The sequence below is a fragment of the Simochromis diagramma genome, unplaced genomic scaffold (assembly GCF_900408965.1).
Source record: "Simochromis diagramma unplaced genomic scaffold, fSimDia1.1 OVJJ01000361.1, whole genome shotgun sequence".
In the NCBI taxonomy this organism is placed as follows: domain Eukaryota; kingdom Metazoa; phylum Chordata; class Actinopteri; order Cichliformes; family Cichlidae; genus Simochromis; species Simochromis diagramma.
In genome coordinates, this window is record NW_024386860.1 from 7,361,689 (window position 1) to 7,380,468 (window position 18,780).

General features: G+C 36.2%; 3 protein-coding genes across 8 annotated transcripts; all 3 read right to left on the reverse strand.

Annotated features, from left to right (window-relative positions):
• Positions 1–329: 329 nt before the first annotated feature.
• On the reverse strand, positions 330–15,774 carry LOC120732558 (C-X-C chemokine receptor type 3-like). 2 transcript variants are annotated; one of them, XM_040030243.1, is made up of 3 exons: positions 15,705–15,774; positions 3,872–4,258; positions 330–3,784 (listed from the first exon to the last, which is right to left on the reverse strand). In XM_040030243.1, the coding sequence occupies exons 2-3, from the start codon at positions 4,256–4,258 to the stop codon at positions 3,107–3,109; spliced, it is 1,065 nt and encodes a 354-aa protein (XP_039886177.1). In that variant the 5' UTR covers positions 15,705–15,774; the 3' UTR covers positions 330–3,106. The 2 variants fall into 2 exon arrangements, with proteins under 2 accessions (XP_039886177.1, XP_039886176.1); XM_040030242.1 differs by lacking the exon at positions 15,705–15,774 and adding an exon at positions 5,220–5,307.
• Positions 8,863–17,976, reverse strand: LOC120732553 (C-X-C chemokine receptor type 3-like). Of its 4 annotated transcripts, none has more exons than XM_040030231.1 (3): positions 17,881–17,976; positions 10,328–10,717; positions 8,863–10,241 (listed from the first exon to the last, which is right to left on the reverse strand). In XM_040030231.1, the coding sequence occupies exons 1-3, from the start codon at positions 17,881–17,883 to the stop codon at positions 9,507–9,509; spliced, it is 1,128 nt and encodes a 375-aa protein (XP_039886165.1). In that variant the 5' UTR covers positions 17,884–17,976; the 3' UTR covers positions 8,863–9,506. The 4 variants fall into 4 exon arrangements, with proteins under 4 accessions (XP_039886165.1, XP_039886166.1, XP_039886167.1 ...); XM_040030232.1 differs by lacking the exon at positions 17,881–17,976 and adding an exon at positions 15,705–15,799; XM_040030233.1 differs by lacking the exon at positions 17,881–17,976 and adding an exon at positions 12,305–12,512.
• LOC120732554 (C-X-C chemokine receptor type 3-like) lies at positions 13,377–17,988 on the reverse strand. Of its 2 annotated transcripts, none has more exons than XM_040030234.1 (3): positions 17,881–17,988; positions 14,502–14,891; positions 13,377–14,417 (listed from the first exon to the last, which is right to left on the reverse strand). In XM_040030234.1, exons 1-3 carry the CDS (start codon positions 17,881–17,883, stop codon positions 13,683–13,685), a joined length of 1,128 nt encoding a protein of 375 aa, XP_039886168.1. In that variant the 5' UTR covers positions 17,884–17,988; the 3' UTR covers positions 13,377–13,682. The 2 variants fall into 2 exon arrangements, with proteins under 2 accessions (XP_039886168.1, XP_039886169.1); XM_040030235.1 differs by lacking the exon at positions 17,881–17,988 and adding an exon at positions 15,705–15,810 and having other exon boundaries at positions 13,378–14,417.
• Between the last annotated feature and the right edge of the window lie 792 nt (positions 17,989–18,780).

Genomic DNA, 18,780 nt, shown 5'->3' on the forward strand with positions numbered 1-18,780 from the left:
GCACGTTAGAGAAGATAAAAACTTATTGTGATGATAATAGTCTGTGTTGTGCTGCACACACACAAAAGCCTGTGGTTTTATGCTTTCACACTGCCCAGCACGTCGTGACCTGCCATGCTTGCCTGGTTTCAAATCCTAACAATCTTGAGAAATGTAGCTATGTTCAGAAATAAATGTACTTTCGGTACTGAGTGTTCTTCTGAAAACTCGCTGTGCAGTAATTTCACACTTGAAAATATTCAGTTTCCTCGTTTCGACGCACTCCTTCCTCTGTTTAGTGTTTTGTGACTCCAGAGAGTCTGTAAGAGCGCATGATGCAATAAAAGAAATGGTGGCTGTCGAAAGCAGCAGAAACATTCTTCGTGTTTAAGATGTGGTTTACAGTTTTCAGCTGCACCTCAAGCATTATTTCCTGCTTCAGCTTATCTGGCAACTAAGATAGAGAAAACCAGCTAATCAGGTCTTTTGTTTAATGAGTAACAAATCTGGTATGAGCATCAACATAGTCTTTAGGAATAGAGTCCAAAAGAGAAAGAGAAAGTCTTTGTATACAACTTGATCAAATGTAAGCACATTTAGCAAAAATACTAAATGATTAACACAAATCCAGGGCTAGTTGACCCTGTTTGGCTGTGTTTGCTGACAGTGTCTTTAATCCACCGTACTCTCTGTTGCTTTAAGCCTGAAATGTCTATAGTGTAGACATCCTGACTGTGGTTGGGATGATCTTAGCACTGCTGTCATCAGCCTGCTATTGTCAGATATTTGCCTTTCACGTAATTATGAAAACAAAAGCAGTCGTGTCATTGTCCACATGTTTTTCTGAATGTCGGTCATGTGGATGTCATTTGTTTTGGAGAAGTGAGTCACATGTCACATTATATCTCATTGTTTCCATCTGTTACGTAAGATCTCTGTCACCGAGCCAGTGCGTCTACCTTTCATTTTTATGGTTTCAGTTTCCAGTTAAAAACATGTAAGCTGTTTTTACAAAAACTGCTGGATGTGAGTTTAAAATTTTCTCTATCATTCTTACATCCATTCTTCATCTGTTTGCCAAAATCGGTCGTGAACTTAACTTCTGCTCGGTTTACACAGGCCATTATAAAAATCTTATATATACAGAAAAAAAGAGGGAAGAAATAGACCAAAATGTTGCGCTGTCTTCTGTCACGTCAATCGACATGTACTGAGTAAAGACTTCATGAGCAGAAGACAAACAAGTCACACAGTGGTTTCATAACGTGATTTGAAAGCTGCTTTTTTTGTTTAGATAATGTTTAAAGCAGGTAGAAATAAGCAAATAATGCATGCAATAATGCAGCTTTTTTTTTATCTTTGCAGGCTCCTCTCCTGCACTGAACTCTATACTGTAAACATTAAATATTGGGAGTTGTTATAATAAGTAGAGTTATGGTATGTTGTAAACAGGAAAGTTCCCTTCAGCTCAATAAGATTGTAGAGCAGCATCTATACTGACAACCAATAAACTAACCAAAACAATAATTTACTAATTTTTTTTTGTTCTTTTAAAAAAATGGTTTTTACACATTTATTTTGTCAGCAATTGTAACAGTTATTTCTCTGGTTTTACTTTTTATTTATTTAGCAACAAAATTGTTATTACCACAAATATAAACTCTGGGAAATAAAATTCCTCAAAAAAGAGCCAAAAGCTTTTACTGAGGAGTAGAATTTTTGATTTAACTACCTATAAACTCACCAACAAACATGTTCACTCATTTAAGTGTTCATTTTACATTTTTATTTTACTTTTGCTTTGAAGTTTTGTTAAAAATGTGTGTTTTATGTCTAAAATTGCTTTTTAGAAACATGTTCTAACACACCTCAGATTTAGAATTTTCCAAACTGTTAAGTTTTTTTATACAGCTCAGAAAAACAGTTTGTTTAACATAAAAACATTAAAATAATAGAACGTTGTATAACAGTAAGAGTAATGGTGGCCTTCATTATGGTTTTAAAATCACCAGCGATAGACAACATTTCCAAACTGCATGCATTATAGGCCACAGAAATTATGCAATCCCACACACAAAAAAAGCTGAAGTAATTCTGGGAAGTAATTATAGACCTATGCATACATTAATTATACTTGTATAGGAGAGCCACAGAGAGTCAAGTCAGCAAAAGTAGCAGTGTCAATGCCTGTAATTTAAGCCTCACACCTCATCTTTCTTGCGGTGTGGACTGGAAAGAATCTCTCTGCATGTCTAATATATCTCTTTAAATCCACTACAGATTTGCTTTCTTGTTAATTAATTCCATATATTTCAAAATGTAGTAAATATCCATATTGTTTACAGTAATTTTGTAGGTTGGTTTTAAAATGCCATTTTGAAGTAATGTAAATAAAGTGTGTGTAGTAAATTTGAATTTTGAAAGATGTGGTGGCTGAATGTTCATTGGGTTGACTTTTGCTTTGTCGACTATGTGAAATTTTTAAAACAAAATTTCATTACTTTAAACATTTTTTGCGCAAATAAAAAAAATATTTGTCTGTAAAAGTGAATTTAGCCTTTAATCCTGAGAGTAAAATCCTCATCTAATGGTGCTTTCCAGAAGTATTCCAAGAGAATATATATTCCTGGGTGTAAATCCTGATATTTTCAAAAGCAGCCTATATAAACAGGAACAAACCCAGCTTAAAACGACTGGGTCCCCGCATAACACCAGTGGGTCCTTCCTATTTAAAGAACTGCTTTCAGTCAGTCAGAATTCTCTGTAACATCAACTAAAACTTTACACTTTGTACCAGAGACTACAGTTGTGATTGGAAGTTTATATAAATTCATCATGAGGATGAACTTGACAGTAATTTTGGACAGGGAGAGTTCTGGCTCCTAAAGAAAGAAAGAAGGAATCAATCAGTGGCCCTCATTTTGGAGCTCCATCTATTATCATGGGGTGAGCATGACCATGAGAAAAGGTGTAGGGGAAAGCGGTGCTCTACTTACACTGTATTTAATGAAGGTGGGGTGCTGCTGCCTTCAACTGAGGACATAGCCAGACTGTGGAAGAAATACTTAGAGGAGCTCCTTAATCTGGCTGAGTGTTCTTTAGAGGAAGCACGGTCAGGGGGAACAATTCACCTATGATTTGTTTGATGATTTGAAACATTTAAGTCTGACATGAACACTGTTTCCCTGCTCAGGAGCCGACGCCGGAACTTCTCACTCACAAAAGCATACAGGATGGGATTGAGGCAGCAGTGAATGAAACCCACACAGGTGGTCACTGTCTTAATTTTCTCCAGGGATGTTGTGTCTGAACAAGTTTCATTACTGATATCAAAATTAAACGTTTCCACTAAGAGCGTGATGTTGTACGGGGTCCAGCAGATAAAGAAAACCACCACCACAGCCACAATAACTTTAAAAGCTCTCTGCTTTTGATGGCTCTGGGCACCACACCTCAGCTGATGCAAAATGCAGGAGTAGCAGAACATCATGATGGCTGAAGGAAGTGCAAAGCCAACTATGAGGTAAATCATGCGTGATGCCAACCTCCAATTATATACAGCCTCCTCACGAAATTTGTAATAATTGGGAACACACTCTTTTCTGCCTCGTCTATCATCAAACACATCTTCTAAAAAGATCCAGTCAGTGATGGAGAGAAGCAGGGAAAAGCACCACACCATCAGGCAGCTGGCCTGAACAACCCAAGGCTTCTTCCTTGAGTACATCTGTGTAGCATGGACGATGGACAGGTAGCGGTCCAGACTGATGCAGGCCAGGAGAAGGATCCCACTGTAGAAGTTAATCTAAAGAAATCAATGAAAGACACCTCTGCTAAATTAAGTGAAAGTACAGACATTTTCACTGCATCTTTACTTCAGCACAATACTTACTGTAAAAACACTTCCACTGATCTTGCACAGGGGAGTACCAAATGTCCATCCGTCACTTTGGGCATACTGTACTGCCCAGATGGGCAGCGTCACCAGCATCAGGATATCTGCCACTCCCAGATGGAAGATGAATATATCTGTCGCACTCCAGGTCTTCCTACTCCGAGCCAGTATCCTCAACAGCAATCCGTTCCCAAGCAGGCCAACAACGAACACCACAGAGTACAGAACTGGTATGAACACAGCTTCAAAATTCACATTCTCAGTCAGGCTGCAAATATCACCCCCTTCATAAGAGCCATTCGAGTCTGAATAGTTATAGTTCTCGTAGAAATCAGACCAGTCAAGGTCCTCCCCTGTCACTGTAATCTTTTTATCTTCCATCATCTGTGGACAGACAGAGAAAAGGACGCAAATTTTCACTTAGACTCTGACTTATGAAGTGGTTTTCAACCACATGGTCGATCATGTTTTCTGTATTTTCTGTTTTCTGTATTTAGTTTTTTGTTTGTTTGTTTATTTTTTTAATGCATGCCTTTAAAAAAGCTGCTGCATTAGATATTCCGTGCCTTCCAGTTAAAGTAGTTGGAAACACTACTAATATTTTCCAGGTAAAGAACACATTGGCGTTTTTTTTTAATAGATAATATTTTAACAGTGAGGACAGGGTAAAAAAAAAACACAGAAACTGGATACATAAAGCTTTGCTTGGTACGGTTTATTTATTTATTTATTTTATCAACTGAATTACTTGTACCAATCAACAAAAGACAGTGTCAACCATTTTAGTCATACTATTGGTTTATTTTTTTAATTTCTTAATTTCTTTTAACTGTTTTGTATCTTCTTCTTCTTTTATTTATGCTGGTACAATTTAGGGAAGAGAAACTGATATACACCAACCAAGAGGAAGCATGTAAATTCACATTTTGCAAGAAATTAGGAGTCAGGTAGCTCTAGACATTAGTCGTAAACATAATGTCATAAACGTACTGAATGTTTAAAACAAAATATAAGGAAAATATCACTCGTCAGGTCACATCACAGTTTAATATTCTGTAGTTTGTCACTGAGAACTGAAGGTGTGTATACAAACAGAAAAACAATCCTGTAAAGAAAAACATACACCCCTCTGCATCAAATCAATTCAATTTGTGATCATTTAGTAAATTCTTAAACGCATAATTAATTAATGTAAACAGAGAGTGGTCAATGTAGTTAAAATGCATAATAGGATGTTGACCAAAATTTAAGAATAATGACATACTCGTGAAAAATTAGAAATAGCCAGTATAGAATGATAAATAATTCAATAATTCAATAATAAAGGCATAAAATAAAAACATACCAAAGTAGAAGTTTCTAATATCGTAGATAATAAAAATGTGTCCAGAGCTCTACCTCCAGCAGTGCCGATAAAAGCCTCTAAATCGGTTAAAGAGGAAGCTCGCACAAAAACAAAACCAAAACAAACTCCTCCACCTTACTAGGCACATTATGAGCCAGCATTTGATGTTTTTATATAAAATTATTAACTTTGTTTTGAAAAAAGTATTTTTGTAAAAAATAATAACAATACTTTTAAATTTTATTTGTATGTTTTATTTTGTATTTATTCTTTTTTTTTTTAGATGAAAATGGAGCTTACAACTGCACTTCATATATTTAAATTGTGCTTTTAAGATGTCTGGAACTAACTACAGCAGAGATAACTGAACCCATTTACAAATTTGCTGTAAAGCTGTAAGATTTCCTCATTGTTGCCCTTCCATTTTTGTTATTAATGTGAATATATGATATAAAATCTTATAGGATCAGTGTGTAAGTGGTGGTTCCACTGTCTATGTACACATTTCTGTGAAATCAGGCACAAAACCTAAAAACCCTCATCAGATTCATTTTGAAGTTATGTTTCAGACTTTTTTAGGAATTAAAAGACTTAGAGTTTTAGTCTATAAGTGTTATCAATATGTTATTAACATTTGAATAAAGTTATTTTATTTAGATCTTTTTTTTTTTGCTTTTTTTTGCTTTTCTTTTTTGCTTTTTCTCTGTCAAATAAAGAAAATTAAACAAATTAGTCAACTGGTGTCAAATTGAAACTGAAACCTAGAAACTAGTTGTCCCAATCAAAAGAATTTAGCAACCGTTTGATGGGGGGTTTTTCTAAACTCTCTTTTGGTTTTGATAGCTGCCCTTGTATAACTTTAACGATCATTAAGTCAGTAAGATTTCTTTAACTGGCCTTTTGATCCTGTGGGTGTACTGTATAAAAAACTATAAAAACTGACTTGTTTGTGTTATTTGGAATAATGATTCTGTATTTGAACACATATAAAACATAAATCAATGTGCAAAAAAATATATCATAAAACACATGTTGTATAAAACCTTTTTAAGGAGAAATAGTAGCTCTCTACAATAATAAAGCATGTTGTATGGGGTTGTTTTTTTTTTTTGCCTTCGTGTTCATCTACGTTAGTTTGTAAGCTCAGTCAGGATTTGTTTTATTGTCTTTTTCAGAGACACTATATTGCCAAAAGTATTCTCTCACCCATCTAATTTATTGAATTCAGCTGTTCTGGTAGCTTCCACGGCCATAGGTGTATAAATCAGGCAGCTTGGCCTGCAGACTGCTTCTACAAGTATTTGTGAGAGAATGGCTCGCTCTCAGGAGGTCAGTGGACATCAGTGTGGTATTGTGATAGGATGCCACCTGTGCAACAAGTGAAGTTGTGAAATTTCCTCACTATTAAATATTCCACAGTCAGTTGTCAGTGGTATTATAACAAAGTGGAAGTGATTGAGAACAGCAGCCGCTGCAACACAAAGAGGTAACTCACCTAAAATCACAAAGCGGGCTCTGCGCTTGGGTATGGGTTCGTGAACCTTCTGCAGAGTCAATCAATATAGACCTCCAAACTTCATGTGGCCTTCAGATTAGCTCAAGAAAGCTTCATGGAATGTATTTACTCTAGTGTGAAAATATGTATATGAGTAATTGCATATGAGAGCATGAGGGTGGGAATGGATGTTTGTATCTGTGGGTGCCTGTTTGTTTGTGTCTATATGTCAGGTCAGGTATCAGACACCACCTCTCTAGGGACATCTCAGGCCCTCCATGGTATGGAGGCCTATCTCCCCCCACTACTTCCCCTGCCAGTGGCAGATGCCCTCAGACATTTGTGGTTCTTTGTGTCCGGGGATGGGTGTCCAGGTACGCACCGGCTCACTCCTGGTGGCTGCTTGCCTGGAGCATGGGGCTCACTCGGGCCCCTTCGGGGGTGGGGTGCCCTCGGCCTCTCGGCCTGGGGCTCGGTCACTCTGGCATATGGGCACGTCACAGCAACCCCCCCGGCTTCTGCTCCGCGGCTGCTGAGTGACCCCTCATCTGGGGCTCCCCTCAGCTCTTTCCGGGATAGTGGCACCGCTGCCCCTCTGTTGGTCTTCCTTGGTCGCTTGTGTTCTGGGGGCCTCTGGATGTCTGGAGCCTGGATCTCCTCCATACCTGCTTCATGCCCTGGAGGACTGGGCTGTGGCTCCCCACACCCTCTAGCAGATCATTACATGAAGGAATCTTTTAAATACAAGCGCGCTCATGCTCACAGGTGTTCACACGGGTGCTCACACACACAAACTACACCCTTTTTGGCTCCTACCTCAAAGCACACTGTGCGCTGTCGATCCTACGTGCTGCACAATAATATTTAATATTTAGTATTTACTGTTATATTCACATAGATCCTTGCGATGATGTTGTTTAGAATATTGCTCTTTTTTTTTTTTTGCTTGTTTTCTCTTTTTTCTTTTTCAACAGGTGATCCAGGTGATTGATATACCGGTATGTATTTTTTGTCTATTTGTTTTGTTGGTTTTTGTTTTTTTCCCTTTGTCACATTCCTCTTCTCCGCTGTTTTTCTTTCCCTCTTTCTTTCTCCCTTTTTTTCTCCCCTGTCAAGTCTGTTCTGTATTTAGGAAGTGAAAATAAAATAAACAATAAAAGGTCAATCAAAAAGACCAATACGCCAAGGCTGGGATGGTCCATTTGGTAAAGTAAATCCGTTGGACATCTTTCTTTGCCTTTAGACAATAATTCTGATGGCAAAAGAACCAAACGGGACAGGCAAAAAAAAAAAAAAAAAAAAAAATATGGATATGATAAAAACCTTTACTGGATAAGTGTAAGGTTTACCTTACTTAGGTAAGGTTTACTTTCTGTGAACTTTTCTCTGAAATCAGAAACTAAACCTGAAAACAATCATCAGTTTAATTTAGTGGTAAGTTGTCCTTCAGAATTATTATTTCGTTTTTGCATAAACAAAATTAGCATTTTTAGTATAGTTTAGTGCTATCTTTATAATTCTAATACATTGCAGTTACTGGGTAAATGTGTTCACCAAATAAATGAATGGATGAGCCATAATTTTCTTCAGCTTAATGCTGAAAAACAGAAGTAATCACTTTTGGTCCCAAAAATGAAAGTCAACAAAATTCAATACAACAGAACGATTTAAAATTGTTTAGCATAGTTATGAATGCTGATTTGAATTTGAATAGTCATATAAACACCATTATGCAATCCTCTTCCATCTTAAAATATTAGAATTAGAATTAAGAGTCTTGTGGCAAAAAAAAGATAATAAATGCTTATTCATGCATTTATTTTTAGTAAGCTAAATTATTGTAATTGTTGTTTTTATTGGTTTTAATTTAATGTACATCCAAAATGCTGTTGCTACATTTCTGAACAACACCAGGAAAAACTGATCATATTACAACTAATTTTAAAATCATTGTACTGGTTTCGGTGTGTAAAGGGATTGATTGTAAAATACTGTTAACGGTTTATAAAGCATTGAGGGTCTTGGACCTAAATATATTGCTGATCTACTTGAAGTCTGTGGGGCTCCTAGGTCTCAGATCTAGAACCAAACCTGGTGAGGTTGTATGAAAGATGCTATATGAATAAATTTGACTTTGACTTTAACAGGGTTTTTTTTTTTTTTAGTCTGTGTTATCTGTATGTCAATAATATTTGTAACAACCCGTTCTATTCATATTTTAGGTTTTTGTAGTTTTCAGCACAAAGTCAAAAGAAAACTCATTTTTATGCCAGATTCCAGATGAGACCAGACTAATCAAAGGAAGGTCCCAACTGCTTGATGAACTGTTTTTGACACATTTCCAAAGTTTCCTGCATAGTTTTAACATCAATTAATTACATTTCACTGAATAATCACCCAAATTCCATTAATATTCCTGCAGGTCCTGTGGGAATTGTTATATTGGAAAGAGACTTTATCATACTTAAAAAATATATAATCTTCATTTTGTACAGAACATAAATCAAGATACAAAGAAAAAAGTATAAAATACAAGCTGTTGAATAGGTATTAATCTCTTTACTCTATTAATTCTCATGTTCTCATTACTTATTTCTATTACAATACTGCCCGGCAATTAGAAAAAAGAAATATTATTATTAATATTATTAATTCATGTTCAGCTACGGAAAATAATAAAAACAACAACAACAACAACAACAAAAACACTGCCTGCATGTTATCTAACACAACAATATACAAAAGCACACTGTACATTCTGATGTTTATGTATTTCCCTGGTTTTGTCTTTCTCAGATAGCAAGCGAGTGGGAAGTTTCGGCAGACTCGGACCACATGGAGCTTCTCCTGTTGCTGACAAAAGACTGGATTTTTGCACTTGCCACTTTGCAGCCCAGAGACCTGAGGATGCTCATAAGCTGACGGCGGAACTTCACACCCACAAAAGCATACAGGATGGGATTGAGGCAGCAGTGAATGATACCCATACAGGTGGTCACTGTCTTTGCTTTCTCCAGAGATGTTTTGCCTGAATAAGTTTCTGTGTTGTTGTCAAAATTAATTGTTTCCACTAAGAGTGTGAAGTTGTACGGTGCCCAGCAGATAAAGAAAACCACCACCACAGCCACAATAACTTTAAAAGCTCTCTGCTTTTGAAGGCTCTGGGCACCATACCTCAGCTGATCCAGGATGCAGGAGTAACAGAAAATCATGACACCGGAAGGAAGCACAAAGCCCACTATGAGATAAATCATGCGTGATGCCAACCTCCAAGAGTCTTCTGCGTTTGCATCAAATTTACGATAGTTATGAACACACTCTCTTCTGCCTCGTCTATCATCAAACACATCTTCTAAAAAGATCCAGTCAATAATGGAGAGAAGCAGGGAAAAGAACCACATCATCAGGCAGCTGGCCTGGGCAACCCAAGGCTTCTTCCTTGAGTACATCTGTGTAGCATGGACGATGGACAGGTAGCGGTCCAGACTGATGCAGGCCAGGAGAAGGATCCCACTGTAGAAGTTAATCTAAAGAAATCAATGAGAGACACCTCTGCTAAATAATTGAAAGTACAGATATTTTCAATGCATCTTTACTTCAGCACAATACTTACCATAAAGACACTTCGACTGATCATGCACAAGGGAGTACCAAATGTCCATCCATCACTTTGGGCATACTGTACTGCCCAGATGGGCAGCGTCACCAGCATCAGAATATCTGCCACTCCCAGATGGAGGATGAATATATCTGTCACACTCCAGGTCTTCCTACTCTGAGCCAGTATTCCCAACAGCAATCCGTTCCCAAGCAGGCCAACAACAAACACCACAGAGTACAGAACTGGTATGAACACAGCTTCAAAATTCACATTCTCAGTCAGGTCGCAAATATCACCCCCTTCATAAGAGCCATTCGAGTCTGAATAGTTAGAGTTATAGTCATAGAAATCGGACCAGTCAAGGTCCTCCCCTGTCACTGTAATCTTTTCATCTTCCATCATCTGTGGACAGACAGAGAAAAGGCCATTAATTTGTGGTTTCAGCATTTGATTTGTCAAATGTTTTCTACCACATGGTGGTGCTATCTATCTATCTATCTATCTATCTATCTATCTATCTATCTATCTATCTATCTATGTAGTATTTAGTTTGTTCATTTAGATATTCTTGATGATCACATTATAAGCAGGTAAAAAAAAAACACCGTGTTTTGTAAATAATATCATAACTGTAAGGACAGAGTAACACCACATGAACATACATACATATATACAAGTTTTGTGATTTTATTTTTAATAAATGGAATTTATTATATCAATTTATTATATCAATTATATCAATAAACATAAAATCTATCTATCTATCTATCTATCTAGAACTGGTATGAACACAGCTTCAAAATTCACATTCTCAGTCAGGTCATTAATTTCATCCTCATAAATGCCATCATAAGAGCTGTTACAGACTGAGGTGTTGTCACACAAATCCTGCCAGTACTCCGCTGACAGTGAAATCTTTCCACCTTCCATCGTCTGTGGACAGAGGAAATTTTGTTTCATCGTTTGACTTGTCATATTTTTTTCTACCAGATGGGGGTGCCATCCAACTACCAGTGTTTTTATTTGTTTTATTTTTGGTTACACAAACTAAAAGTAAAAATAATTTTTGTAATTTTCTGTATTTAGTTTAATCAATTCCAATAAATTTTCAGTGCATTTTTATTTATATAGCACCAAATTCACAACAACGGTTCCCTTAAGGCACTTTACGTTGTAAGGTAAAGACCCTGCAATAATGTAGTGAAATCGCCAAGAATCAACTTAAAGCAAGGAACTAAGTGTGCAGATAAGCCTAAACATAAATCCCATCTCAAAACCAAAAAGAAATTATGAACACACACTTTTAACTTTTCCGTCAACATTGTTTGTTTTTTTGTCTCTTTAATTTGTTTTACATTCTTTTTTTCTATTTTTTTTTATTTAGTCGCAAAATTTGGGGAAGAGAAATTAATGTGCACATCCAAGAGGTAGCACGTGTAAATTCAGTTTGCGAGAAATTAAGAGCCACAAGGCTCTAAACATTAATCTGAATTTTAATTCTCTGTGACTTAATGCTATATCATGAATTAATCGTACTTTTGTTAAAATAAAGGATCCAAAGAGTCGCATCACATCCATTACACCCTCATCTTTGAGAAAATCTCAACAACCTCTTGAATGATAAAAAATGTATATATATATATTCTCGCAAACTATCAGGCTTCGAACCACAGCGCATTTTAACACGCCGTGGTCTATTACTGTGAACTAAAGGTGTGCCTACAAACTGGAAAAACAAGAAGCAAATAATACAGAGTAAAGCAAGTGTTCATCCTCAAAAGTCAATTTGTGATCGTTTTGTAAATAGTTAATCACATTTATTTGTCCAGAGATGAGAAAGTGCAATTTAATCCATAATGTGATGTGTGTAAAGAAAGGAGGACAAACATGCTATAATATTGAACTGCACGAGGAATCAGAACTAACTAATATACAATGATAAAACAGTAAATAATTTTTTTAAAAGATAGGCGTGAAATGAAAACATACCAAAGTAGAAGTTGTTGATATTTTAGATCAGAGAAATATGCTCAGTGAAAAACACCTCTACCTCCAGCAGCACCGATAAAAGCATGTATTACCACTGAAGAGGAAGCTGACATAAGAAAGACTAAGACAAAAGCCAACCCCCCCCCCCCTTGCAGAGCACATTACACGTAAAAACATTCGTAAAATTGCATCAGGACTTTTGATAGTTTTACACAATCTTAGAGACACCATCACCAAAGGTGACCTGATAAAACATTTTGGTGAAGATAATCTCACTATTAATTTTTATTCTATTTCTTCTTTCTTCTTTTTTCAAGACAGTGAGAATAAATTTGATCCCTTATTTAAAATGTTATATATATTTTTACACATCTATAAAATAATCCCAATCTGTAATTGTTGCCCCTCTGTTTATCTTAGACCTTTTCACCAACATGAAGATTTGCATATGATAAGAACGTTTACGGGGTAAGTGTGTAAGTAAGGTGGTTACACTTTCTGCAAATGTTTCTGTCAAATCAGAGACTAAACCTGAAAACGCACATTAGTTTCATTTGGTTTTAAGTTTTGTTTCAGATTCTTTTGACATTTAAAAGAGGTTTTGATTTTAGTTGATATGTGTCAAACTACATATCTGTATGTGAATAATATGTGTACTTTTTTATTCATATTTTAGGTTGTTGTTTTAAGTACAAAGATAAAAGAAAATTAACTTTCATGCAATTTCTCTGTCAGATAAAGAAAAATTCATCAAATTAGTCACCAGGCCTCAAATAGAAACTGGAACTTGGAGACCAGTACACCTCATCAAAGGACTGTACACACTGTCTGATGAACTGTCTTGTAATTTTGATATATGTTCCCAAAACTCCTTCCAAAGCTGTAAGAATAAGTAAGTTTATTTCAATGAATAAGCATCAAAGATTCCTTTAATAGGCCTGTTGGTCCTGTAGGTATAATCTTAAAAACAGACTTTATTATGATAACAAAGATTTATTGTACATTTGAACATTTTACACATAAAATATAAATCAATATGCAAAATAAATGTAGGTTAAAATACATGTTTAAAACATTTTAAGATAAAATAGTAGCTCTTTACATTAATAATTCTCGTGCTGTCATACCTTATTTCTATTACAATACTGCCCAGAAAACAGAGAAAGGAAATCTCATACACTGCCAACAAATGCAGGTGTGAGTTATTTCTGTCCTGTCACATTCAACTACTGGTGCACTAAGAACTGTAGCAAATAACCAGTGCTGATTTCAGGTAATGTATCACAAAAAATATACAAACACAAGTTGTATGTGCTGATGTTCATGTATTTGTCTCCATGTTTGTTTAGGTCAATCAGATTTGTTGTTTTTGTCTTTCTCAGATAGCAAGCGAGTGGGAAGTGTCGGCAGACTCGGACCACATGGAGCTTCTCCTGTTGCTGACAAAAGACTGGATTTTTGCACTTGCCACTTTGCAGCCCAGAGACCTGAGGATGCTCATGAGCTGACGGCGGAACTTCACACCCACAAAAGCATACAGGATGGGATTGAGGCAGCAGTGAATGAAACCCACACAGGTGGTCACTGTCTTAATTTTCTCCAGAGATGTTGTGCCTGAACAAGTTTCTGTGTTGTTGTCAAAATGAATTGTTTCCACTAAGAGTGTGAAGTTGTACGGAGTCCAGCAGATAAAGAAAACCACCACCACAGCCACAATAACTTTAAAAGCTCTCTGCTTTTGATGGCTCTGGGCACCATAGCTCAGCTGATGCAAAATGCAGGAGTAGCAGAAAATCATGACACCGGAAGGAAGTACAAAGCCCACTATGAGATAAATCATGCGTGATGCCAACCTCCAATTATATACAGCCTCCTCACCAAATTTGTAATAATTGGGAACACACTCTTTTCTGCCTCGTCTATCATCAAACACATCTTCTAAAAAAATCCAGTCAATGATAGAGAGAAGCAGGGAAAAGCACCACACCATCAGGCAGCTGGCCTGAACAACCCAAGGCTTCTTCCTTGAGTACATCTGTGTAGCATGGACGATGGACAGGTAGCGGTCCAGACTGATGCAGGCCAGGAGAAGGATCCCACTGTAGAAGTTAATCTAAAGAAATCAATGAGAGACACCTCTGCTAAATAATTGAAAGTACAGATATTTTGTACTACTTTATTCCTGCACAATACTTACTGTAAAAACACTTCCACTGATCTTGCACAGGGGAGTACCAAATGTCCATCCATCACTTTGGGCATACTGTGCAGCCCAGATGGGCAGCGTCACCAGCATCAGGATATCTGCCACTCCCAGATGGAGGATGAAGGTATCTGTTACGCTCCAGGTCTTTCTACTCCGAGCCAGTATTCCCAACAGCAATCCATTCCCAAGTAGACCAACAACAAACACCACAGAGTACAGAACTGGTATGAACACAGCTTCAAAATTCACATTCTCAGTCAGGTCGCAAATATCACCCCCTTCATAAGAGCCATTCGAGTCTGAATAGTTATAGTTATAGTCATACAAATCAGACCAGTCAAGGTCCTCCCCCGTCACTGTAATCTTTTCATCTTCCATCATCTGTGGACAGACAGAGAAAAGGCCATTAATTTGTGGTTTCAGCATTTGATTTGTCAAATGTTTTCTACCACATGGTGGTGCTATCTATCTATCTATCTATCTATCTATCTATCTATCTATCTATCTATCTATCTATCTATCTATCTATCTATCTATCTATCTATGTAGTATTTAGTTTGTTCATTTAGATATTCTTGATGATCACATTATAAGCAGGTAAAAAAAACACCGTGTTTTGTAAATAATATCATAACTGTAAGGACAGAGTAACACCACATGAACATACATACATATATACAAGTTTTGTGATTTTATTTTTAATAAATGGAATTTATTATATCAATAAACATAAAAGTAAAGGATTCAAAAGAGCTCTATCACATCTCATCTTTACAAAACCTGGAAACTTACTCAGTGACAAAAATATAATAGCAAACTATAACACTTCACACCACATCAGAGTTTAATATGCTGTGGTCTGTCACTGTGAGCTAAAGGTGTGCGTACAAACAGAAAAACAAATGAGCACAATGAAAGCAATGCAAACATCAAAATTCAATCATACTCCAAATTGAATTTTTATGCAGAATTCATGGTTTGCATTGTTTTCAATACAAACCGATTTTAATTATTTCTTAATTACATACTTAACTGCATGCATTTGTGCAGAGAGGGGAGAGTGCAGTTTAAATGTTCAATGTAATGTGTGTACTCTTATGTAAGCACAACTGAAATTTTACAACAAGGAATGACAAATGCATGAAATTTAACTAGTATAGCCTGATTGAAAACAGCATAAAATAAAAAACATACCAAACTAGGAGTCTCTGATATTGTAGATCACATAAATCTGCCCTGCGAAAAAGAGCTCTACCTCTAGCAGTCCCGATAAAAGCATCTAATGCTACTACAAAGGAAGCTGACATAAGACAAAGGCTCAGGCACACAAACCAAAAAAAAAAAAAAAAACCCTCCTCCGACTCACAGGGTACGTTATGACAGTATGAAAACTCTCATAAGCTGTAAATAAGAAGTCTGATGATTTACAGAAATTTAATGAAATAATTGCTAAGACAGTTTTTTGAGGATTTTTGTGAAGAAATGTCTTACTTTTAAAAAGTTTTATTTTTTATTTCCTCTTTTTTCCGAGACGCTGAGAATAAAGTTTTATCCTTTAATTAAAAACAAACAATTAACAAACTTAAAATGTTAAACTATGTGTTTGAAACAAGCCTACAATAGAAACAACTTAACATATTTATAAATTCTCAAAAAAATTGTAAAATTTTCTTTCTCCTTGTCGCCCTTCTGTTTATGTTAAAGTAGTAGTAAAGGGCCTTTACACCAATGTGGAGATATGAATACGTAAAAACACTTTCGGGGTCACTGTGTGAGTAACGTAGTCGCACTTTCCGTGAACGTTTCTGTGAAATCAGAGACTAAAAATGAAAACACTCATCAGTTTCATTTGGTTTGGAAGTTGTGTTTCAGAATTTGTTGCCATTTAAGAGAAACACACGATTTAAAAGAAATGCATTGTGTTGAGTGCTGAATTTGTCATATTTATTTGACATATATTACATGCAAATATGCTCTGATCCTGGACAAGCTCGGGCACATTGTTTCTGGCCACTGATCACAAATGTTGATGGGGTTCTTTTTTTTTAAGCTTTTTTTGGGGGATAGACATGAGCTTAAGCTCTCTGTCACCACCAAAGATCAACCATCATCATGCAGTTTGACCAGATTTATTTCAGTGAGTAGTGTCTGATTGTCTTATTTGTATATTTTGCAGTGTTTAACTTGTTATGTATTATTCATGCATGTGCACATGTCCTCACACATCAGTTGAAAGCTGTAAACACTCTCTGGAATATGTTAAATTTATAAACTGCAAATTTAGATTAGATGACAATGTCATAACACACAAGTAATGGACTTTGCATACATCCATTTAGTTTTGCCACAAAATTGAAAGACAGTGTCATAAAAGTTGATCAAATATACGTTTCTGTATTGCTTTAACTGAATTGTGCACCAGTGTTTTGTTGCATTTGTTTGCTTCAGGCCTGAAAACTTAAAAACAATTCTAAAATGTGCTCAAGCAATCAAGAAAAACTGCAATAAGGACAAGAAATGCATATAAAATAAACAACATACATGAAATCCAAATTTTAAAACAGTTTTCACAGCAAGAAATTACAACACAAATATTGTTGTAAATGCACTCTTCTTGTTACTCATGTCAGGGCGACACATTCACACTTATTTCTAATTTAGAAAAGAAAAAGTTCTCTAAAGTGGCAACGGAAGATATGCACACATAGAAATGCCTTTGGAGACCACTGATGTTCAAACCAGAAACCTTCATGCAGTGAGGTGACAGTGCTAACCACTGCCCTACAGCACCCTTTTATAGGTCTAATTTATGTTACTATCATATTTTTCAAAAGCAGACTCTATGCAAAGAACATAAAACTGACTGAATGTGCGGTGAAATAATAGTGTAGTCATGCTGTGCATCTTTTTGTCTTACATGTCTGTTTACACAAACAAATCTCAGTCTGGTTTTATTAGAACAGTAGTAGTGAAGAATATTGGTGCAGAATGCATGCCCAGAGAGACAGCAGCAATTCACACCATTCATATAAAGCTCTTGGACTACACAGTCTCGTCAAAATGAATGAAAAAAACAAACTGAAATTATGAATGAACAGCTACATGTTGATAGATAAGCTCCTGGCATGTCTTAACAAACAAAAAAAAAAAAAGATAACGTTTTATGACACTCATATCAGTGTTAAATCTCACTTTATATCATTTTCAAGATCAGCATTTCAAAGACTTAGTTACCTTCCCCCAAAACCTCAAGATATTTCTCACACCTTTTTTTTTTTCACTGTGTTGCTCATGCTTTGTATGCAGCCACCAAACATGCAAAGATGACACCTGTGACAGAACTTGGTTTCAAATGTCTGTTTCCCCTTACCATTTACAAAAGCTTCAGATCGTGTTCCTGTTGTTTTTCACACCTTTCCTCGGCTGGTTGTGCAGCTCTTATGCAATTCATCTTAGAGGCAAATGGAAATGTAGGCACCTGTCAGAGAAAGAGAGAAAAGCACAGCTAGAAAACAGTTCTGTTGTGACCCAGATTATACATTTTACAAAACAGCATGCATGCCTGGCTTTTTGGTTCATTCTGCAGTGAGATGCAGCACGCTGGAAACAGTGGGATTTAAACACAAGTCATTCAAATCTAACATAACATGACAACATTCTGATACAAACAAAAATATATAATATAAACACACGAATACTACTTTTTTGTCTCTAAGAAACGAATTAAAACTTGTTTGTTCACCATAAAATCTGTGCTTCTAAACTGAGGTTTGTTTTTTTTTAAGCTACAGTGAAACCATTGAGATGTTGTTTTGGGCAGTTTGAGGAACTGAGAGAAGAAAACTGGCAGTTTTAATTCCTAAAATCGTTTTTGTATTGCTAAGTTTTAGCAGTAGTGAATCATTTCCTATAGCACATAGGAATCACAGTTCCAGTTTACAGGTTCAATCACATCTGCTCACTGATGTAATACCATCGGCTTCGTGTGATGTTGATGGTGTGATTGGATGTAAGATAAGATTCACAGAAGATGAATAAGCCTCTTGGCAAGATTTTTCTTTAGCAACTGTTTGAACATTTGCAGAATGGCTTCAACTTGAACCACCTCTTCCTTTTGCTTAGGCGGTTAATTTGACCACATTGTAGGTTAGTGTGCCACTAACCTGTGCCACTTGCTGAAAAAGGTTTCCGTTGTAATGCATGACTATCTATGATTGACAGAAGGGTCGGGAAGGAAAGACATAGTTCATATTGGGAAATCTATTTGATA

What these genes read in the sequence shown, in the direction of transcription:
- LOC120732553 (XM_040030230.1), bottom strand. Translation starts at nt 10,762, where the DNA reads ATGCTGAAACCACAAATTAATGGCCTTTTCTCTGTCTGTCCACAGATG. An exon ending in TCAGTCGAAGTGTCTTTATG is followed by an intron (nt 10,242 to 10,327) that starts GTAAGTATTGTG and finishes TGATTTCTTTAG; the next exon opens with ATTAACTTCTACAGTGGGAT.
- LOC120732558 (XM_040030243.1), bottom strand. Translation starts at nt 4,258, where the DNA reads ATGATGGAAGATAAAAAGATTACAGTGACAGGGGAGGACCTTGACTGG. An exon ending in TCAGTGGAAGTGTTTTTACA is followed by an intron (nt 3,785 to 3,871) that starts GTAAGTATTGTG and finishes TGATTTCTTTAG; the next exon opens with ATTAACTTCTACAGTGGGAT.
- LOC120732554 (XM_040030234.1), bottom strand. An exon ending in TCAGTGGAAGTGTTTTTACA is followed by an intron (nt 14,418 to 14,501) that starts GTAAGTATTGTG and finishes TGATTTCTTTAG; the next exon opens with ATTAACTTCTACAGTGGGAT.